Below are 20,776 nucleotides of genomic sequence, written 5' to 3'. Positions count from 1 at the left end.
GACGGTTCAAGACAAAATTTAAACTTGAAAAAAGTTTTGGACAATAGCCTGTTTTTTAATTTCTGACTATTGTATTGTTTATATCCAATAAATTAATCAAAATACATGAATATTTTCCTCATTCTTTGATTCATATCATACGAAATATAACATTACCGCAATCCCTAGTGTCATATAATTATAGCAAAGTTTTCTGAATTAATCTCATTCTAACAGTAAAGGATTGGAAAAAAATTAACAGATAGAGTAAGATTGTAAAGTACAAACTTCATTTGCTAATTTATGAAAGGTAATCAAATAATCTCAATTCCTGTAGAATTATAATAATAACAATCACGACATTTAATAAAATTGAAACTCCAGGAAATGTACTAGAATATAATATGTTGTGCGCTGCAAACACATTATTTGATCTAATCCTTGATTATCGCAATACATACAATTCCCAACCTTAAATACACTCAATAGTTTTCTACGACACTAACAATACGAGAATAATTTACATTTACACGAATCTTGTCTACACTTGAATTAATATAAACCGCATTTAAAAACTAGTCCTAGATTGTTCTGGAAGTGATTCTAAACGCCATACAACAAGAGAACAAATTTGAATAATTTAAAATAACGGAAGAACAATTCTGAATTACACGGTTTGTGCGTGGGAAGGCTGTGATTTGTTTCTGTGTGAATTAATCTTGAAGGCTTCCTCAATTTTATTTGCAAAACTCCGTTTATATTAGTTCTGTTCCATGCATTTTGTTATTGAATAACTTTTAGTGGCAATGAAATGGTGATAATTGATTGTCAAAACAAATATTCCTTCAGTATAATTCGATTATTTCGATTTCGATTAATTCGATTAGTATAGTTCATGTTCAGTTAGTAATGATATCGACCTCGTACATGACCTCATTTTAGTAAAATTAGTAATTTATAAACAAAGTCAAATGTTTGTTATGTTGACTCATGCACTGTCTTTGAAATTCCTTGTTATTTTGGATTAGAATCTGTACATCAAGATTTCCTTCTCTATATGCAATGTCATTCCACCAAGTCATTAAAACACGATGTGGATATAGTAACAATAATTGGTACATTTCACAATAATAATTGTATTAATATAGCTTGTGACATTAAATCTGCATATTTACGGCGAAACGCGGTAATAGATTTTCATGAAATTTGACAGGTATGTTCCTTTTTAAATTGCGCGTCGACGTACGTATATACAAGGTTTTTGGAAATTTTGCATTTCAAGGATAATATAAAAGGAAAAAGGAGCCTCCTTCATACGCCAATATTAGAGTAAAAATCAGACTATAGAATTATTCATCATAAATCAGCTGACAAGTGATTACACAGATGTGTGGAGAAGCCAGTCTATTACTGTATTTGTATAAGGTCTATAGTTTCAATCAAAGACATTAAAGAGGTATGCATCTTTAAGCTGGGTTTACACCAAAGTTATCAACAAAATGTAAATAACTACTTAATCCTTATAGATTCTATTAGATTGAACGGAACTTGACAAACACTTATGTTCATCATGTGTATGATAAGTTTTGTTCAATCTAATAGAATATATGAGGTTAAGTTATTTTGGATTAGAATCTGTACATCAAGATTTCCTTCCCCATATGCAATGTCATTCCATCAAGTCATTAAAACACGATGTGGATATAGTAACAATAATTGGTAAATTTCACAATAATAATTATATTAATCAATTACTTGTGACATTAAAGCTACGTTCACACCAAAGTTATCCTTATAGATTCTATTAGATTGAACGGAACTTGTCTAACACATATGTTCATTATGTGTATGGTAAGTTAAGTCCAATCTAATAGAATATAAGGTTAAGTTATTAACATTTTTTTGATAACTTTGGTGTAAACGCAGCTTAATGGCCGTTTTGCACAAAGAAAGCTTACACTCAATTGAATCAGCTGATGGCTCAAAAATGAACCACATTGTAACAAACGAGACTTGTTATGGATTTTATCTGTGCAAATGACACTACCAATCCAACAAATGATTAATTGACCGAGCGAAGTGAGGTCTAAGAACCAAGTCGACGGTTTGGCATTTATCTTAATGTTAAATATTTAAATGTTTATATGTTGCGCATTTACGGCGAAACGCGGTGATAGATTTTCATGAAATTTGACAGGTATGTTCCTTTTTTAATTGCGCGTCGACGTATATTCAAGGTTTTTGGAAATTTTGCATTTCAAGGATAATATAGAAGGAAAAAGGAGCCTCCTTCATACGCCAATATTAGAGTAAAAATCAGACTGTAGACTATATCAGCTGACAAGTGATTACACAGATGTGTGGAAAAGCCAGTCTATTGCTGAATTTCCATAAGGTCTACAGATTCAATCAGGTACTTGTGGATAAGAATACTGCGTGAGGTCTACTGTTCACAGAACTACTAGTATTCTTGAGATTGATGGTTAGATGATGAATACATAGAATTTGTGAAACTGATATTGATATTGAGGAGAATCTTTATAATGAAATAGATTTAGTTATAATTATATCATATATTTAGTGTGTAATAGGAGAATGAGTAACACATAACCTAGCTACATTTGGACTGTTGTATTAGAAATTAGAATAAAATAAATAAATACATAAATTAGAATTGGAACCGTTTTGGGCGTAAGCCTGTGGTACTCTTCTGAAAGTTGTGTAGTTCTAAATGATTGAATAAATAAATAAATAAATAAATTGACTCGTTCATGAACTAACAGTCTGTTTCACGAAAATCAAATTGAATTCGACCACCCTAGAATGGAAGCAATGCATTTGACTTTACGACAATTCCGTTTATTGCTTCTCCAAGCACTGACTTCGTTAGATGCCATGATTAAACGGCTGTTTAATTCGATGTTTTCCGTGTAACTGGCCGTTCGTGTCACATGGAATGATATCTCTTTCAACTAACACATTGCGGGAATAGATAAATTGAAATGTAACCGAGAATGGTTACATTCAAAAAATGAAAAATTGATTAATGATGATCGTTGAAAATGTGATTCACAAAATATAGGAGAATGAGAATGTGAATGAGAATGTGGTTTCTAATGAAGCGTAAAACAGTATTCAAGAATAATGGATGCACAGTATTCCTACAGGAACTCATAACAAATAATACTCACCAAAATATAAATTCATATAGTAAAATTCAATGAGAAATTGTGTGGAATATGTTCATCTATTTAAATCTTACTCATTTCACTAAATAATGATATTATCAGATAGATAATAGATAGATAGATAGATAGAATAGATAAATATTTGTTTTCTTTCTTTAATATCAGCATTTACTCATATAGTTTTTTTAATCTGTATTTTTCTCAATTTAGTTTAATATAATATAAATTTTCATAATTTAGTTTATCGATTTTAAATTCAGCGAATTACGCCAGGCCCTCACAAACACAGGCTTAAGCCTACATGTGAGTCTCTCATAACGTATCAAATCAAATCAAATCAAATTTATTCTCACAATTTACAAATAATACAGTACAGTTACAGTACATTTATAAAATGTAACCCTTACGTTATGAGAGACTCACATGTAGGCTTAAGCCTGTGTTTGTGAGGTCCTGGCGTAATTCGCTGAATTTTAAATCGATAAACTAAATTATGAAAATTGATATTATATTAAACTAAATTGAGAAAAATACGGATTAAAAAAAACGATATGAGTAAATGCTGATATTGAAGAAAGAAAACAAATAATTGGCTGCAGAAACAGCCAGTTATAATTAATTTTTCACTCAGTTGTAACAATATTTGCCATCATTTTCAAACCAGAGTATCACAATAAACTCGAGATTCCATTGTGGTTCAGACGATAATAATTGCCACCTGCACATCCATCAAATGAAACGGTCGACATATTCTAATCGACTATCGATGCTGAATAATCGATTACCATCAGATGTTTCAAACAAAGCCGGTAATTTAAAGACTGAAAAGGATTCAGCGCAGAAAATACGTTTTACCTCAATGAGTATAGAACTCGTCCATTACTTTTCCCCTTATTTCCACCAATGAAAATCGACGATTAGAGTTTTAAAGGTTCTGAGTGAACAATGCGGATTGGTTTCAAACAAATGGTCACCTTTTATGCGAAGCTTGATCGATTGTTAAGTGGGCTTTGCAGGATTTGTTTCAGAGTATCAGTTGATTTATTGTTTTGTTTTATTGTAAATTGAGATAAAAATGGTAGCTACGAGAGGAAATTTAATCTGATATTGTAATTCCATTCGAGATATGGTATAGTCACAGATATAACTCAGATTTGTTTATTTTGTCTATGATAGCCTATAGTGTAGCCGTAGCGAATCAAAATGCTTTCAAATGTATCATAAAATTTTTAATCAATTTATTTATCGCTTTATACTACTACAACAATAATTACACTTACTGGTTACTCAGTTTACTAACAAAAGACATAGTATCATCAGCTGTGTTCAATTTTAGTGTATTAGTTTCTTGGGTACACATTTCTCAATTAATTCAATAATATCGGGGCACCGAGCTTCGCTTGTTATTTATTCATAAACTATTGATAAACAGAACACAATTCTTTAAAATGATTGGGGAAGGACTAACTGGCACAGTCCGAAACTGTTTCTTCCCCGAATTATGATTTATAGACTATAAATAGTCCAGAATGGAGGTTATGTTCCATACACCTGAATTCAGGTTCAATTTTCAGTCCAAACATCTAAAAACAAGAAAGTTCTAGTTTAGATTATTTGCAAACCAAATTGAATAACAAAATAGCACTCACTAATCACTTAAAACTGTCAAATAATGAATAACTTTTGAAATTATTATATACTCTAGTTTAGGATGATTATCATATTGTCATGTCAACAAATCAGATTATTTTAATCAAGTCGCTTAAAATTTCTCGCTTATCTATTACACAGCGGGAAATAATTCTGTCTCTCTCCCACACACGCATCTTCTGTTTCGACAGACGACGAAATTATCATCTGTTTTCCCAAGGATGAATAATTGTTATCCTTTTCATGTCCTTCAGCGAGTTTCCCCAGGGATGAGACCTAGTGCAATCGAATCTTTATATCATAAACCTACTATGTGCCAAATTTCGTGTAAATCGTTAGAGCCAATGTACCTAGAATACATTTATTGTAGGTATCTTGGTTAGAGCCGTTTCCGTGATCCGTTGAACATAAATAACCAGATAACCAGATATAAAAATATAAACAGATATATATATAGAAATTTCTCGGTTTTTCAAAAAAAATAATATGATTTTTTAGTTGTGTTACTCAATGTTCATTGTTTATTCAATCATTCCTAATCTAAATTACAAGTGAAGATAATTTTGGTCAGAGAATTGTGATGTGGAGTGTAAAGTTGAAAGTAACCCTTATTTTGAAGTCATAGGGGTGATTGCTGAGTCGGGTCTGGCCGTCCTATTTTCTTATTTTTATTTTATCATGATCTTAGCAGAGAAGATGAATAATTATTATTCTATGAGGTTCTCATATGTGTCCTCGGCACAACGTTGGTCCAGCGTAACTTTGACCACGGCTAAAAAATCGGTTCCGGAGTTCAGGTTTAGCAGATATTTTTATGTCCCCTTGCTCCCCTCCATCAACAAAACTAAAATTCAATTACACTATATTTTTGTACCTTTTTGTACCACCAAGGTGGTGTACCACCTCCCAAATCGAGATAATAGCAAATTTGAGTGCGGGGAGCAAGTGCACACTCCCACCCCGCCAACAACAAAACTGAAATTCAATCACACCATATCGGTTTGCTGAGTTCAGGTTTAGCAGATATGTCCCCTTGCTCCAGACATCAACAAAACTAAAATTCAATAAATTATACTATACATTTTTCTACCTTTTTTGTGGCACCAAGAAAAAATTTTGTACCACCTCCCAAACTGAGATAATAGCAAATTTAAGGGCGGGGAGCAAGTGGACACTCCCACCCCGCCATCAACAAATCTGAAACTCAATTATTTATCTATTCAATCATTCAGAATTTTACAACTTAAGAAAAGTACCACAGGCTAACTTACTCCCAAAACGGTTCCAATTCTGATTCATACAACAGTCCAAATGTAGCTAGAGGTGTCACTTCAAAATTCTTCAATTACACCAACTAATTCAACTAATTAATTTAATCGTCGTCATCGTCTTCTTACAGGGGTAGGCATTAATACCTGTTCCGCCTTCAAACATTCTCCCACTTTTTCTTGGTCTGCCAATACCTCTCCTCCCTCCTGGCTTGTAAGCAATGGGTGCGTACATAAAGAAAGCTGGTTGCCGGCGCCGGAAAACCAGCAGCTTGCTCCTCGAGCTTATAAGCGCGGTAAAAGCTTGAAGCCGTACATAAAGAAAGCTGGTAACAAGCGCGACAAGTCAGTTCACTTTGAGCAGTGTCTTAAGATGTCTTCGTCTAGTGATGATGTGTTTTTGGCGGAGATTGTTCATTTAAAATTATTGCAAAGGAGGAAATTCGGTGTTCATGTTATTAATAGACATAGGAAGAAACTTGGTGAATACCATCACTTGTTTCCGCAACTAAAAGGTGACCCACAACGGTTCTACACATACATGAGAATGGAGCTAGCGACTTTCGATTACATATTAAGAAACATTGAAGGAAGTTTGATTAAAAAGTGATCAAACTGGCATAAACAACCAATAGAACCAGAAGAGCGTCTTGTCATATTTTTGAGGTAAGAGTTATCCATATTTATAAGGTGGATAACTTGTTCACTTTTGATTTCTGAAGTCTTCTAGGGATGTCAATCCCGGGATCCCGAATCCCTGGATCCCGGTCCATTTTCTATACCTAACGATCCCGGGATTTTCAAGCGTCGATCCCGGGATTTTCGGGTTTAGAAAACCTGAAATTGTGAATCGTATTTTTCCAAAAAAAATTCAATATAGAATTTATTTACGGTCATGAATATGAGTTTTGCATAACTAATTTATTGTTCTAAGTGTTTCAATAATTTATTCTACAGGCACAGCCTACAGTTGCATATTTAAATCAAATAAGTTTCATATTAAATCATCTGTATCAACCATCTTTAAAACTACTGCACAGTACACACTACGCTAACCAACTGCAGTACAGAGACTGTACTGGAGACTAACTGTACGCACAGTACAGAGACCACTCGCAGACTGAGCCAGTTGCTGGAAAACCGGCTACAAGAATGTTCTCTTCATACTTGTTTGCCGGTTGACGCCGGCAGCTCGCGCTTGTTGCGCTTGTTGAGCCGGCACCGGCGTTTACTGTGTACGGGCACACTTGAAACCATGTTAAGTTCTTCTCAAGCCGGGACGCGCTTACAGCGGCTGGTTTTCCGGCGCCGGCAACCAGCTTTCTTTGTGTACGCACCCAATGACAGCTTTGGGGATTCTTCCGTTTCCCATCCTCTGATGAATTATGACTAATGAATTAATTGACCGAACGAAGTGAGGTCTAAGATTCAAGTCGATGGTTTGGCATTACTCTTAATGTTTATATGTTTATATATTTATAAGTTGCGCATTTACGGCGAAACGCGGTAATAGATCTCCATGAAATTTTGACAGGTATGTTCCTTTTTAAATTGCGCGTCGACGTATATGCAAGGTTTTTGGAAATTTTGCATTTCAAGGATAATATAAAAGGAAAAAGGAGCCTCCTTCATACGCCAATATTAGAGTAAAAATCAGACTATAGAATTATTCATCATAAATCAGCTGACAAGTGATTAAACAGATGTGTGGAGAAGCCAATCTATTACTGTATTTGTATAAGGTCTATAGTTTCAATCAAAGACATTAAAGAGGTATGCATCTTTAAGCTGGGTTTACACCAAAGTTATCAACAGAATGGTTATAACTTAATCCTTATAGATTCTATTAGATTGAACGGAAGTTGACAAACACATATGTTCATCATGTGTATGATAAGTTATGTTCAATCTAATATAATCTAAAAGGATTGAGTTATTAACATTTATTTAATAAATTTGGTCTAATTGCAGCTCTTAAGGTCTTTGGTTTCAATATTTTGTTTTGCAGTCATGGTATTATTATGCGTGCCCATCAGTATCAATCAATATTCTCACTAATTTAATAGGTAAAATAAACAAATGAACTAAATAATGCTGGAGAAATTATAATATTCTTGATTCTAAAAAATTGAATTTCATCAGATAGAAAGATCATCTCGGAACTGGATGAATTATATCATATGAAATACAAATTCAAACGTGAACTGAGTTTGTTAACATTTAAAGCAGTTGACATCTGGTACTTGTGGATGAGAATACTGCGTGAGGTCTACTGTTCACAGAACTACTAGTGAATAAAAAATTGATAACAAATGACTGATTTTGAACTTATTCGGTTGGATTGCCAACCTTCAATGAGTTCAAATTTGTAGCAGCAGTGCCCTATATACAAAACTATTTCAATATTAAAATTTGCACTATAATATTGAAAACTGCGCACTATATTCAAGCCGTCAGTATCCCTTATAACATCAGTTCTTCTCATACTATCAATGCTAACTGTTTAAAGCAAATTTGTCTCTAGTAATGGGCATACAACACAGGCTATCCGCTGTACCGTTGTGGTCAGATTGTGGACCGTAGCGTCATCATGGTTACTATGACAACGGGACAGCTTGGAGATTCAATTGAGCTGATCAATCTCAAGAATTCTATCTCTCACTCTCTCTCACACACTCTCTCTCTTCTCTCTCATCCTATCTCACACTTTCTCTTTCTCTATGTCTCGTATTTTCTCTATATTGTATTCTCTCTATCTTGTATTCTTTCTATCTCGTATTCTTTCTCTCACCACTCTCTCCCAGACGAGACTCAATTGGCCTGATCAATCTCAAGAATTCTATATCTCACTGTCTCACACACACTCTCTCTCATCCTATCTCACACTCTCTCTTTCTCCATGTCTCGTATTTTCTCTATCTTGTATTCTCTCTATCTTGTATTCTCTCTATCTCGTATTCTCTCTCTCACTCACTCTCTTCCAGACGCTCTCTCTTGCTCTATTATATTGGAGCATCCAGAAGGCTTACTTTGATAACAATTCATGCCCCATTTGCTGCAGCTATCGGGGCTATTAGCAACGCTTAGGATATCCACACTGGATTAACCAGTCTATCAAACTATGGTGAGCTTCACGTTATAATAGCAGTTGAGAAAGATGGGAGAACAACGTTGCCGATTCCCTGCCTTGCCTCTTCCCTCTATAGAAGATACCAGTATATCTGAGATCTGTAATATTTACTGTTTATTCTTGTTAAAAATAATGAATGATATTTATTCAAACCCTACGAGAATTTTGTCAGCAGTGCAGAAAAGGATGAATCCATGGTCTTATGTCTTATCTAATTTGTCTTATAACAGACAAGAATGGCAAACTAATGATTATCAGGTGGTGATAATTATATAAATTCAGACTTTATAGCCTGATTCCCACTAAGACCTCAAATTGGAAGATATTAAAAAATAAAGCACACTAAGAGCCGGTACTTTTCTGTAAGTTGTGTAATTCTAAATGATCAAATAAATAAATAAGTTGTCTCTGATACAGTTCAACCAACAAAATCAATGAACTAACACTATACCGATATGAAAGAACTGTATATTATCAATGAACCTTAAACTATTACTATACAAGCAGACGGCATAGAATCAGAGGAGTTCAACTATAACTATATTGGAAACAAACATCTATATACAACACTGTAGTTTGTTTCGACGTTATCAAAAGTTTCCACCAGAAATGAGCTCCGAACTAGAAGTTTGGTTCAAAAGTTCGACGTAGCTCTTTGGCAAATCAACTGGAAACGCAAAGCTAATTTATGAATGTTCTACTTTGAAGAATAATAAATCATTGCGTCCGGGCTCAGTGCATACAAATGCTCAATTAAACACTACAAATAATATCGTTAGATGCTTTTGAGTGCGTTTCTGGCAGTGACTGTTTCTCCAGTGATATTCATTCCAAACTGTTAGCAATTTGTTAAATGAGGAGCATTGAAGTAGGTATTTGTAAGGTATGCTGACAGTTTAAACTGAATATTAATACAGTTTTTCTCTGTTTTAGCAAGTTTCTCTTTTAGCAGTTCATCTGCAGCAGTTGTTCTGATTCGCTGATTTTTATAACTAGGAAATGTGGAGATCTCACAATATAAACCGTGATTCAAAAAGAATACCACAACTTTGAAAATGTGTATTCAATCAAGGAAAAATAATAGAAACTTGGGTTGTAAATCAAAATGAAGAGTATTAAAATAAGTTTTTCCCCAGAAAACTTGTTTTTTTAGGAAACAAGTTCACAAATGTTCAATGTGACCCCCTCCAGACACTCACTCGAGTGATATCTTACAATATAGTCTATAGTGAGATTCACGCTATAACGTTAGCACCTCATTAATATTGGTTTGCCCTCCTTGTCTTTCATTTGAAAAAGCAGATATCTCCATCCTTGGAGAAAGTTAGTGGGAATCCTCTTTTGGTAGAGAGTTAGTTGGAAGGATATTTTTAATATTCTTTCCGAATAATGGACATTGATATGTCCAAAGCTCCGCCAATTTATGTAGATGCATAATAATATAATTATCTATAGTTATTATATTACAAATTGCTTTTTCATATCATATACAGTTCAATAATTTTCTTAGTCTATATTATGTAAATTCATCTATAATTTTGCTGTATTGTAAGGTATTGTATATAAGTGTATAAGCCAGTATATATTGTAATCTACATAAATAAAGTAATCAATCAATCAATCAATCAACCCTTTTCCAGCTCAGCACTGTTGCCAAATTGTTTGCAGGCTAACATAGAATATATTGAACTACCAGAGGATCCTATCACGATGATGAAGATTTATATGTGTTGCACATCCATAATTTCTCACTATTGGAATAAAACTTGAATTTTCAAAACACTTATGAAGTGGAAATGCAGTTACTATTAGTAGTAACGATCGTTTCAACCTGGTGTGGGTCATCATTGGACTGTACAAACTTACTCTAATGTAAGGTTATATATAGTAAATAACGTTTTGTGTAGTTGAGAAGTTGATATTGTGGTAATTATTCATATTGAATGGAAAAGACTAAGAAATTGTCAAAAAACACAAATTTATTGATACTTAGAAAGACCGATCTCGGTTATTACACCATATACACACCATTCGGTGTAATAACCGAAACCGGTCTTTCTAAGTATCAATAAATCTGTGGTTTTTTGACAGTTTTTAGTCTTCTTTATTCAATATAGTAAATAAATAAATAATAAGTGAATCTTAATTCAATGACAAGTACATACCAATAATAATAATAACAATAGAATATTGTTATAATAACATATTGAATATAATAACTATAATCAAATATTGAATTCAACAAAAATGCATAGTGTACAGTCAATGAATACAATACTGTTTGCTAAAGAATGAGCTATTTCTGCAAACAGGAGCATATCTCATAATTGAGAATAAAATCAGGAATTCGCTTAGCATACACACATGAGATAAATATAAAGAGAATAAAAATCTCAGTAGGCCTACCCTTTTTATAAATATTTTATCACAACTTGTTTCGGTCATTTATGCCATTTTTTTTTTGAAAATAAAAAAAAAGGTATTGAGATTTTTATTCTCTTTATATTTTTATTACAAGTAGCCCTATACAGGAAAGAGATAAACACATGAGGTATTATAAACTGGAATAATGTGAATAAAATAACTCATAGTCAGTAAGGGATGAAGGTGGAGATGATAGAGGGGATGAAAATTCATGATTGACTCATGGAAAGATAATTATATTTCCTTGATTAAATGAATATGAATTTGAGATAGCAATGAACATTATCAATTCAACACGAATCAAAAATTAATATCAGATCAGAGATACAAAGATGACTTGAAACACAGCTACCCACAATAGAAGGCAGTGGAAGAAGAGAGTTGACAACCATGCCGTCCTATCATTTCTAATGACTATTAAGTGAATCTCAGTATGAATCTCTTTGTTTCTCTCAGGTAAAACCTCTGAAATGACAACGGTCTCTGTCTAGTCTCCCATCTCTCATATACACTCTTTGGTAGGCTAGTGTACCCTGTTTAGTACCTTAATAGCGGGGGACCGAGCTTTGTTCTGGAGTGTAAACGCATAGAAAATTTGTAACGAAAGATTGAATTTATAGTTTATATTTATTTATTCATTTTCTCAGTCGCACAATTATTTTTACAGTTATATGAGGAGGCACAACAGGTTTATGTCCAAAACTGTCCCTTTTCAAATTTATACTACAGTCCAAATCAAAATCTAGGTTAAGCTACTATCACTCATCAAAATAACAATTTATTCACACTCCAAAAAACAAACACATCATCAATTACAAATAGATATACTATGAATTTGATTTAGAATGATACACTATATTTGCTACAATATTTGTTAACATACTGTGTACTTTTTTATACTAACAGCATCTAGTTACTTTTTTGGACTTTCTGAAGTAAACATGTTTTCTAAAAAAGAGAAATGAACGAAAATAAGGTTTTCTTGCTGAATTTTTCTTCTTGTGAGATCAGCTGAATGATCCCACGCACTCGTTCACTCACTTCCATTACGGTATCGACAGACGACAAAATTTCCAGCTGTTTTTTCAAGGACGTATATATCCTTTTAATTCCTTCAGAGAGTTATCCCAGGGTTGAGACCTAGTGCAATCGAATTTTCATATCATAAACCTACTTTGTTCCAAATTTCGTGAACCGAAATCGTTAGAGCCGTTTTCGAGATCCGGTCACATACAAGTGGAACACATAGAAGAGTTCAATGTAATCAATGGCTGATTATTTATTGATTATTTTGGAATGTATCAACAGAAAATGGTGTGGAGCACATACAAACCTATAAACATCTTAACATATAAACAAAAATTGCTCGTTTAATAGTATAGGATATCACATAATACTGTACACTCTTTGGTAGGCTATCGTCCTCTGTCTAGTCTCTCAGGCAACCCCCACCATCGATCACAGAAATAATCTACTTAAATTAACTTACTTTGTGCCTCTACGCTCTTCGTACTCGTTTAATAGTATAGGATTTCACATAATACTGTACACTCTTTGGTAGGCTATCGTCCTCTGTCTAGTCTCTCAGGCTGTGAATTAGAATAGAGAGAGTTCACTTGACTGACTGAGAGAGTACGAAGAGCGTAGAGGCACAAAGTAAGTAAATTTAAGTAGATTATTTCTGTGATCTATGGTACCCCCCACCATAGATTACAGAAATAATCTACTTAAATTTACTTACTTTGTGCCTCTACGCTCTTCGTACTCTCTCAGTCAGTCAAGTGAACTCTCTCTATTCTAATTCACAGTTATAAACACAGAACCTAAAATGATGATTCAACTAACGTACTGTGTTTAGCCACTCTTTGTTCTGCCAGTGTACTGTGTCTAGCACAGGTCATGTAAACTCGTTCTTCCGATTCGCCAATTTATAATCATGGAAAGCATCAAAGCACATCAACGATGTTACAAATTCCAAACAAAATTCACTCACAAAGAGAACAGAAAACGTCTATTCATTCCAAATTGTCAGAGTTCCTAATATATGAGATCAATACTTCCTATTCCTCCAACGCTGACAGTCAACCTCACAATATATGAACTTTGAAATTCACTTAAAACTGTCAGCTTCACTTATGAATTACATCAATGCTTCCTATTTGACAAATACTGCCAGTGGAAATAAGTACTCGCAATTAGTACTGATTGAATTAGTAGTTTGTAGATTGAAAATAATCAGATATCACAGAATTGCATGCACTTCATTCGGAAACTGGGAACTTTGAGCACTGATTACACAAATGTATTCGCTTCAAAGAGTCAAAAGGTTTGGTGCATTGATGCTGAATAAATTTGATGGGATTTCTGTTGAGTCAGGTTGTGATGTTGTTTCACCTACAAATTCATGATAAAGTGTACGGTTTTGGATTTGAGGTAGTTTTGATTGAAGTGAATTGTTTGATTATTTCGAAATTTATGAACAGATAGTGGTGTGGAGCACATAGAAGAGTTCAATATAATGGAGATGCCTCTTGAAAATAGAAGAGATTATTTTAAAATGATTCATCCATTACGAGAAATGGCTGACCATTTATTGACTATTTTGGAATGTATCAACAGAAAATGGTGTGGAGCACATAGAAGAGTTCAATATAATCAATGGCTTACTATTTATTGATTATTTTGGAATGTATCAACAGAAAATGATTTGGAGTACATAGGAGAGTTCAATATAATCAATGGCTGACTATTTATTGATTATTTTGGAATGTATCAATAGAAAATGGTGTGGAGCACATAGAAGAGTTCAATATAATCAATGGCTGACTATTCATTGATTATTTTTGAATGTATCAACAGAAAATGATGTGGAGTACATAGAAGATTTCAATATAATTGAGAATGCCTTTTGAAAATAGAAGAGAATTATTCAAAAATGATTCATTCATTACGAGAAATGGCTGACCATTTATTGATTATTTTGGAATGAATGAACAGAGAATGGTGTGGAACACATAGAAGAGTTCAATAAGATGGAGAATGCCTCTTGAAAATGGAAGAGATTATTTTAAAATTCATTCATTACGAGAAATGGCTGACCACAAATAAAATACATCGTAAATTACTCAGGAAAATGCAAAATCAATTTTGAAATGTTCTGAATTCTGTGCACACCATATCATATTAAACAACTGTGCGTTTGAACCCAGTGTCTAAAACGACGTCTACATTTTAAAAGCTACAGCAGCTGAAACCGTTTATTGTACCACAGAATACAAATAATAGCAATTATAGAAGTACAATTACAATTATAGAAGTATAAATACAATTATAGAAGTTTTCTCTGATTGTAGTAAGAAGTATTGTAGTTCATCTTGTAGTAAGAAGGATCATGCTTAAAATTTAACAGGCCTTTGTGCAACGAGGCCAAAACATTTTTCCTGTAACCAAAAGTGTAGCATAAACTATAATTAGTCTATCTTCAAATATATAAAAAAAAATGAAATTCTCAGTAGCCCTTTTTTGAAATATTTTATCACAACATGTTTCGGACATTTATGCCATTAGACTTGAAAATGGCATAAATGTCCGAAACAAGTTAAAATGGCATAAATGTCCGAAACATGTTGTGATAAAATATTTCAAAAATAAGGGTACTGAGATTTTTATTATTTTTTTTATATTTATATTACAAGTAGCCCTATACAGAAAAGAGATAAATTAGTCTATCTTTGTTTGTTCTCTGCTACAATCCCAATTTCAGTCAGCTAGACAAAAAATTGAATCCAATTCCCGGGTGCAACCAATTTACACATCAATGTCCAAAAATTCGATCAACTCATTCCCAAACTGTCAGCATACCTCAATAATAACAACAAATCTCCCCATTAAATCAATGATGACAGTTTAAAATGAATCTTAGTATATGAGTGAGGTGAGCATGTTGTGTGTGTGGATTAGACCGCTAATAGACGACAACGATGTGTGTGTAGGCTTTTAATTATGGGTTGCGCGTGCGCACTGATTATGGATTATGCCAACAGACGACCTTGATCAGTGTGGTTTTTGGCGGTAGTATCCTAGTATAGTTAGCACAGTGTTTGTTTACATTATTTTTTGGTTTGCCCCGTTTAGGCCAGTCTACTTGATTGAGCTGTCCACACTTGTTTCTGAATATTTTGAACTGTCAGGGTTACATAAATTTTCTGCTACCACAAGTTTTTTTACTACTCCTTATTCGTTTTCTCTATTTTGAGTTTTTCTTCTCTATTCTTTTTCTACTTCTTCTCTTCCTCCTTCTTCTTGGGAGGGGGAGCAATTAGAGAACTCTTCTTCTTTATGTGCCGTCTCCTTTAAGAAGGTTGGCTATCAACATGGCAATTTTGATTTTTGAGGCAACCGCCCTGGAAAGATCAATGGAACTACTGTTGTACCACTGTCTCAAGTTATTTAACCATGAGATCCGTCTCCTTCCTATACTTCTTTTGCCTTGTATCTTTCCTTGTATGATGTTTTGCAAAAGTGTATATCTCTCTCCTCTCATTACATGACCCAGGTATTGCAGTTTCCTGATTTTGATGGTGATCATGATTTCTCTGTTCTTTCCCATTCTTCTTAATACTTCCTTGTTGGTTGTTCAGCTAGTCCAGCTTATTCTGAGAATTCTTCTATAAGCCCACATCTCAAATGCTTCTAGCCGGTCGGTGTCGTTCTTTTTAAGAGTCCAGGCTTCCATTCCATATAATAGAACTGGAAATACGTAGCCTTTAAGCATTCTTAATTTGAGATGCAGGCTAAGATCAGTACTACTCAGTACGCTCCTCATTTTATTAAAAGTAGCTCTAGCCTGTCCAATTCTTGATTTTATTTCTTCGGAGTAGTCATTGTTGTCAGTGACAATTGTTCCCAAGTATTTATATTTGCAGACCTTCTCCACTAGCTCGCCTCCAATCCATAGTGTTTCTGGTTGTTGTATTAGAGAACAGAGGAGTCCAATAGAAGGTTGAAGACGATTCAGGTTAATGATGCAGGTGAAAGAGATATACATTCATTCATTCATTCATTCATTCATTCATTTATTGTATAAAACACTATAATCATAATAAAATTATGACATTGGAGGAAAAACTAGGCTGAGCCTGTACTATTTCACTCCAAAAATTTTGATAAAATGTTAATGTTGTCCATAAGTTAGGGTTATGTTATCACACACTGCTTCGTCTCTTGATTTTCGTACAAAAGAATGATGATTTAAAAATTTTAAAATTTTTAAGGGTGATTTTTTACTTTAAATGAATCACAGAATGTATCACAATAGATTGGAAACTTAAGAAATATTGCACTTATTTGAAAAATTTGAATACAAAATCAAAAAATCTGGTGTGGCGCACTCACACAACTTTCCTTGCCGTTATGAAAATTGATCACCTGATGCTAGTGTTCCCGCGCATCACAATTCTACTATTCAAAGACTTGAGCCAGCTGGTGACAGGACAATAACGCTGGAGACACACGAAGTCTGCTTTCTCTTCATAGTGAATGATTTAATAGAATAAACAGATTGCCAACAGCATTGAATAAACACATTTTCTCGAATTTCGAGCTTATTTCCAATCTTAGGTGGAAATGTCACTGAACATTAATTGTAGAGATTTTTATGATCAATCTTTTCCATTTGAATTTTTTTGTTTAAATTGTATCTGAAGCCTGATAATTGGGAATCTAAAATCACACTTTGCATAGATGTGGCGGAGCTCCTGAAATTTTTACAGATATGAGACTTGTGGCGGTTGATAGAGCTTATCAATGACTGTTTTAGGTATAAATTTGATCAAAATCGCTGGAGCCATTTTTGAGAAAATCGCGAATAACCCTGTTTTTGACAACATTTTCGCCATTTTAGCCGCCATCTTTAATTGAATTTGATCGAAATTGCTCGTGTCGGATCCTTATAGGGGAAGGACCTTGAGTTCCAAATTTCAAGTCATTCTGTTAATTGGGAGATGAGATATCGTGTACACAGACGCACATACACTCATACACACACACATACACATACACACATACAGACCAATACCCAAAAACCACTTTTTTGGACTCAGGGGACCTTGAAACGTATAGAAATTTAGAAATTGGGGTACCTTAATTTTTTTCGGAAAGCAATACTTTCCTTACCTATGGTAATAGGGCAAGGAAAGTAAAAACCTACTCACTATGAGTTTTTAACAGCTGAAGACTGTATACAATTATACTAGTACATATTATACTAGAGACATTATGACGATTAAATCATATTTGTGCAATATTGATAAGTCAAGATTTTGCAGAATAAAAATGGGATAATATAAGAGAGCGATAGAATGTCAAGAGATGAAAATGTCATCATTAAAACAACTATTATGTGTCTACTGACGAATTCAATAAGGAAATTCAAGATTTCATAAAAGTTTGGATTGAATTTTCTAATTTGCATAAATGCTGGCTGATACCACACCTTCTATTAATTAATTGGTCGTGCATGTAAAATTTGATGATCAAAGAGGATAGTGTCTGTCTGACATGGGTCACTTATATGCTTTAACCCTGGCTGCTGAGGTTATCTTGCCTACACATTCTTCTCTTCCACGCTTTTCTCCTCCTCCTCTTCTTCTTCTTCTTCTTCTTCTTCTTCTTCTCCTTCTTCTTTTTCTTCTTCTTCTTCTTCTTCTTCTCTTCTTCTTCTTCTTCTTCTTCTTCTTCTTCTTCTTCTTCTTCTTCTTCTTCTTCTTCTTCTTCTCTCTTCTTCTTCTTCTTCTTCTTCTTCTTCTTCTTCTTCTTCTTCTTATTCTTATTCTTCTCCTCCATTCTTCTCCTCCATTCTTCTTCTTCATCATCTTCTTCTTCTTCTTCTTCTTCTTCCTTCTTCTCTTCTTCTTCTTCTTCTTCTTCTTCTTCTCCTCCTTCTTCTTCTTCTTCTTCTTCTTCTTCTTCTCTCCTCCTCCTTCTTCTTCTTCTTCTTCTTCTTCTTCTTCTTCTTCTTCTTCTTCTTCTTCTTCTTCTTCTTCTTCTTCTTCTTCTTCTTCTTCTTCTTCTCTTCTTCTTCTTCTTCTTCTCTTCTTCTTCTTCTTCTTCTTCTTCTTCTTCTTATTCTTATTCTTCTCCTCCATTCTTCTCCTCCATTCTTCTTCTTCATCATCTTCTTCTTCTTCTTCTCCATCATCTTCTTCTTCATTATCATCTTCTCCGTCTTCTTCTTCTTCTTCTTCTTCTTCTTCTTCTTCTTCTTCTTCTTCTTCTTCTTCTTCTTCTTCTTCTTCTTCTTCTTCTTCTTCTTCTCCTCCTTCTCTTCTTCTTCTTCTCTTCTTCTTCTCTTCTTCTTCTCCTTCTTCTTCTTCTTCTTCTTCTTCTCTTCTTCTCTTCTCTTCTTCTTCTTCTTCTTCTTCTTCTTCTTCTTCTTCTTCTTCTTCTTCTTCTTCTTCTTCTTCTTCTTCTTCTTCTTCTTCTTCTTCTTCTTCTTCTTCTTCTTCTTCTTCTTCTTCTTCTTCTTCTTCTTCTTCTTCTTCTTCTTCTTCTTCTTCTTCTTCTTCTTCTTCTTCTTCTTCTTCTTCTTCTTCTTCTTCTTCTTCTTCTTCTTCTACATCTTCTCCTTCTTCTTCTTCTTCTCCGTCTTCTTCTCCTACTCATTTTCCTTCTGTCACCTTTGTTTTGTGCAGTTTCTTCTCAATGTTGTATGGGGGTTATCTCTTCAAGATCATCTTTTGCGATAACCCACGGTTTGAAGTTCCACCACAAAGGTTACATTGTTCAAGTGAGCAATTATAGGTTTATTCCTCGAGACTTGTTGGTACGACAATTATTTCGTAATTTATATGGTTTCAATTGATTTGAAGTCATAGATATTTTTCGGATGAGCTTTCAAGCCGTTGGAAGTTTACAAGGAGGGAAAAGTTTGATAGGATAGGGAAGATACAATAGAAAGTTTTGGAATAGGAAACTACAATCTGACATTTCCAGAAAAAGGGAGCATAATTGAAATAAATCTAGAATATCTAATATATAGGGAAAATATGATATACAGTAGCCTACAGTATGATATAACTAGATTAGTTTAGTATACCATTATAACAGACAACATGATGAGTCAAATCTTGTTCTAGACTTCAATAGCATGATGATATTTGGTTAATTTTAGAATAATTATTTTCTTTATGAAATCCATTGAGACTTCATAATACTACAGTTACTATAATATCATACAGTATCTGTACAAAATACTAATTCAACTCAAGCCCTGTACAAACAAACATGGATTTTTGTCTGTATGATATTTCGCCGTCCTTATGAATTCTATCAGATAAAAATAACTTGACAAATATTATTGACCGAGCGAAGTGAGGTCTAAGATTCAAGTCGACGGTTTGGCATTTCTCTTGATGTTTATATGTGTAATGTTTTTATGTTGTGCATTTACGGCGAAACGCGGTAATAGATTTTCATGAAATTTGACGGGTATGTTCCTTTTTAAATTGCGCGTCGACGTTTATACAAGGTTTTTGGAAATTTTTCATTTCAAGGATAATTTAAAAGGAAAAAGGAGCCTCCTTCATACGCCAATATTATCGTAAAAATCAGACTATAGAATTATTCATCATAAATCAGCTGTATAGTGGACTATAATACTACCCGTTCAAAAACATCGAACATCTTGAAAATTTATCTTTCCATCAACGTTAGTAGACAGTTGACTATTATAATACTACCCGTTCAAAAACATCAAACATCTTGAAAATTGTATCTTTCCATCAACGTTGTAGACAGTTGCAGCCAGACCTGATAACAGCGCTCACACTCACATTCCGGGACGACACGTCACGGTACGACAGGATAGAAAGCTCTATATTTATTTAGCATTTTTTCTAGACATTTCAAATTGTTAAATTATATATTAATTTTTGAGAAAACATAACAACAGGTCAATGTTACTTACTAAGCGCGAGGTCTACTGTTCACAGAACTACTAGTCTGTTTGAAATCATCTGTTTCATCCAATAGATTTATAAGGACGGAATACTATCGTACGAATCAAAATCATTTTATAAATCAATATCATTCATAGATCAAGGAGTGAAATCAATTATGAATCTCGTCCTAGACTATAC

The 20,776-nt window shown here is 33.8% G+C and overlaps 2 protein-coding genes across 3 annotated transcripts in view; both read left to right on the top strand.

Moving 5' to 3' along the window:
- Window positions 1-20,776, top strand: part of LOC111047556 (band 4.1-like protein 4A) — a 611,588-nt gene that overhangs the window by 435,925 nt on the left and 154,887 nt on the right. The window lies entirely within an intron of this gene.
- LOC120349810 (uncharacterized protein DDB_G0271670-like) lies at window positions 12,342-19,208 on the top strand (the record flags this gene model as incomplete). The annotated part of the gene is given in 5 exon segments (XM_039420716.1): window positions 12,342-12,385; window positions 18,271-18,345; window positions 18,492-18,612; window positions 18,615-18,709; window positions 18,797-19,208. Coding segments are annotated over 5 exon segments (747 nt in total), but the record flags the coding sequence as incomplete, so codon positions are not given.

Source organism: Nilaparvata lugens, chromosome 2, assembly GCF_014356525.2.
Source record: "Nilaparvata lugens isolate BPH chromosome 2, ASM1435652v1, whole genome shotgun sequence".
NCBI classification, from domain to species: domain Eukaryota; kingdom Metazoa; phylum Arthropoda; class Insecta; order Hemiptera; family Delphacidae; genus Nilaparvata; species Nilaparvata lugens.
This window is presented reverse-complemented; position numbering and strand designations above follow the sequence as displayed.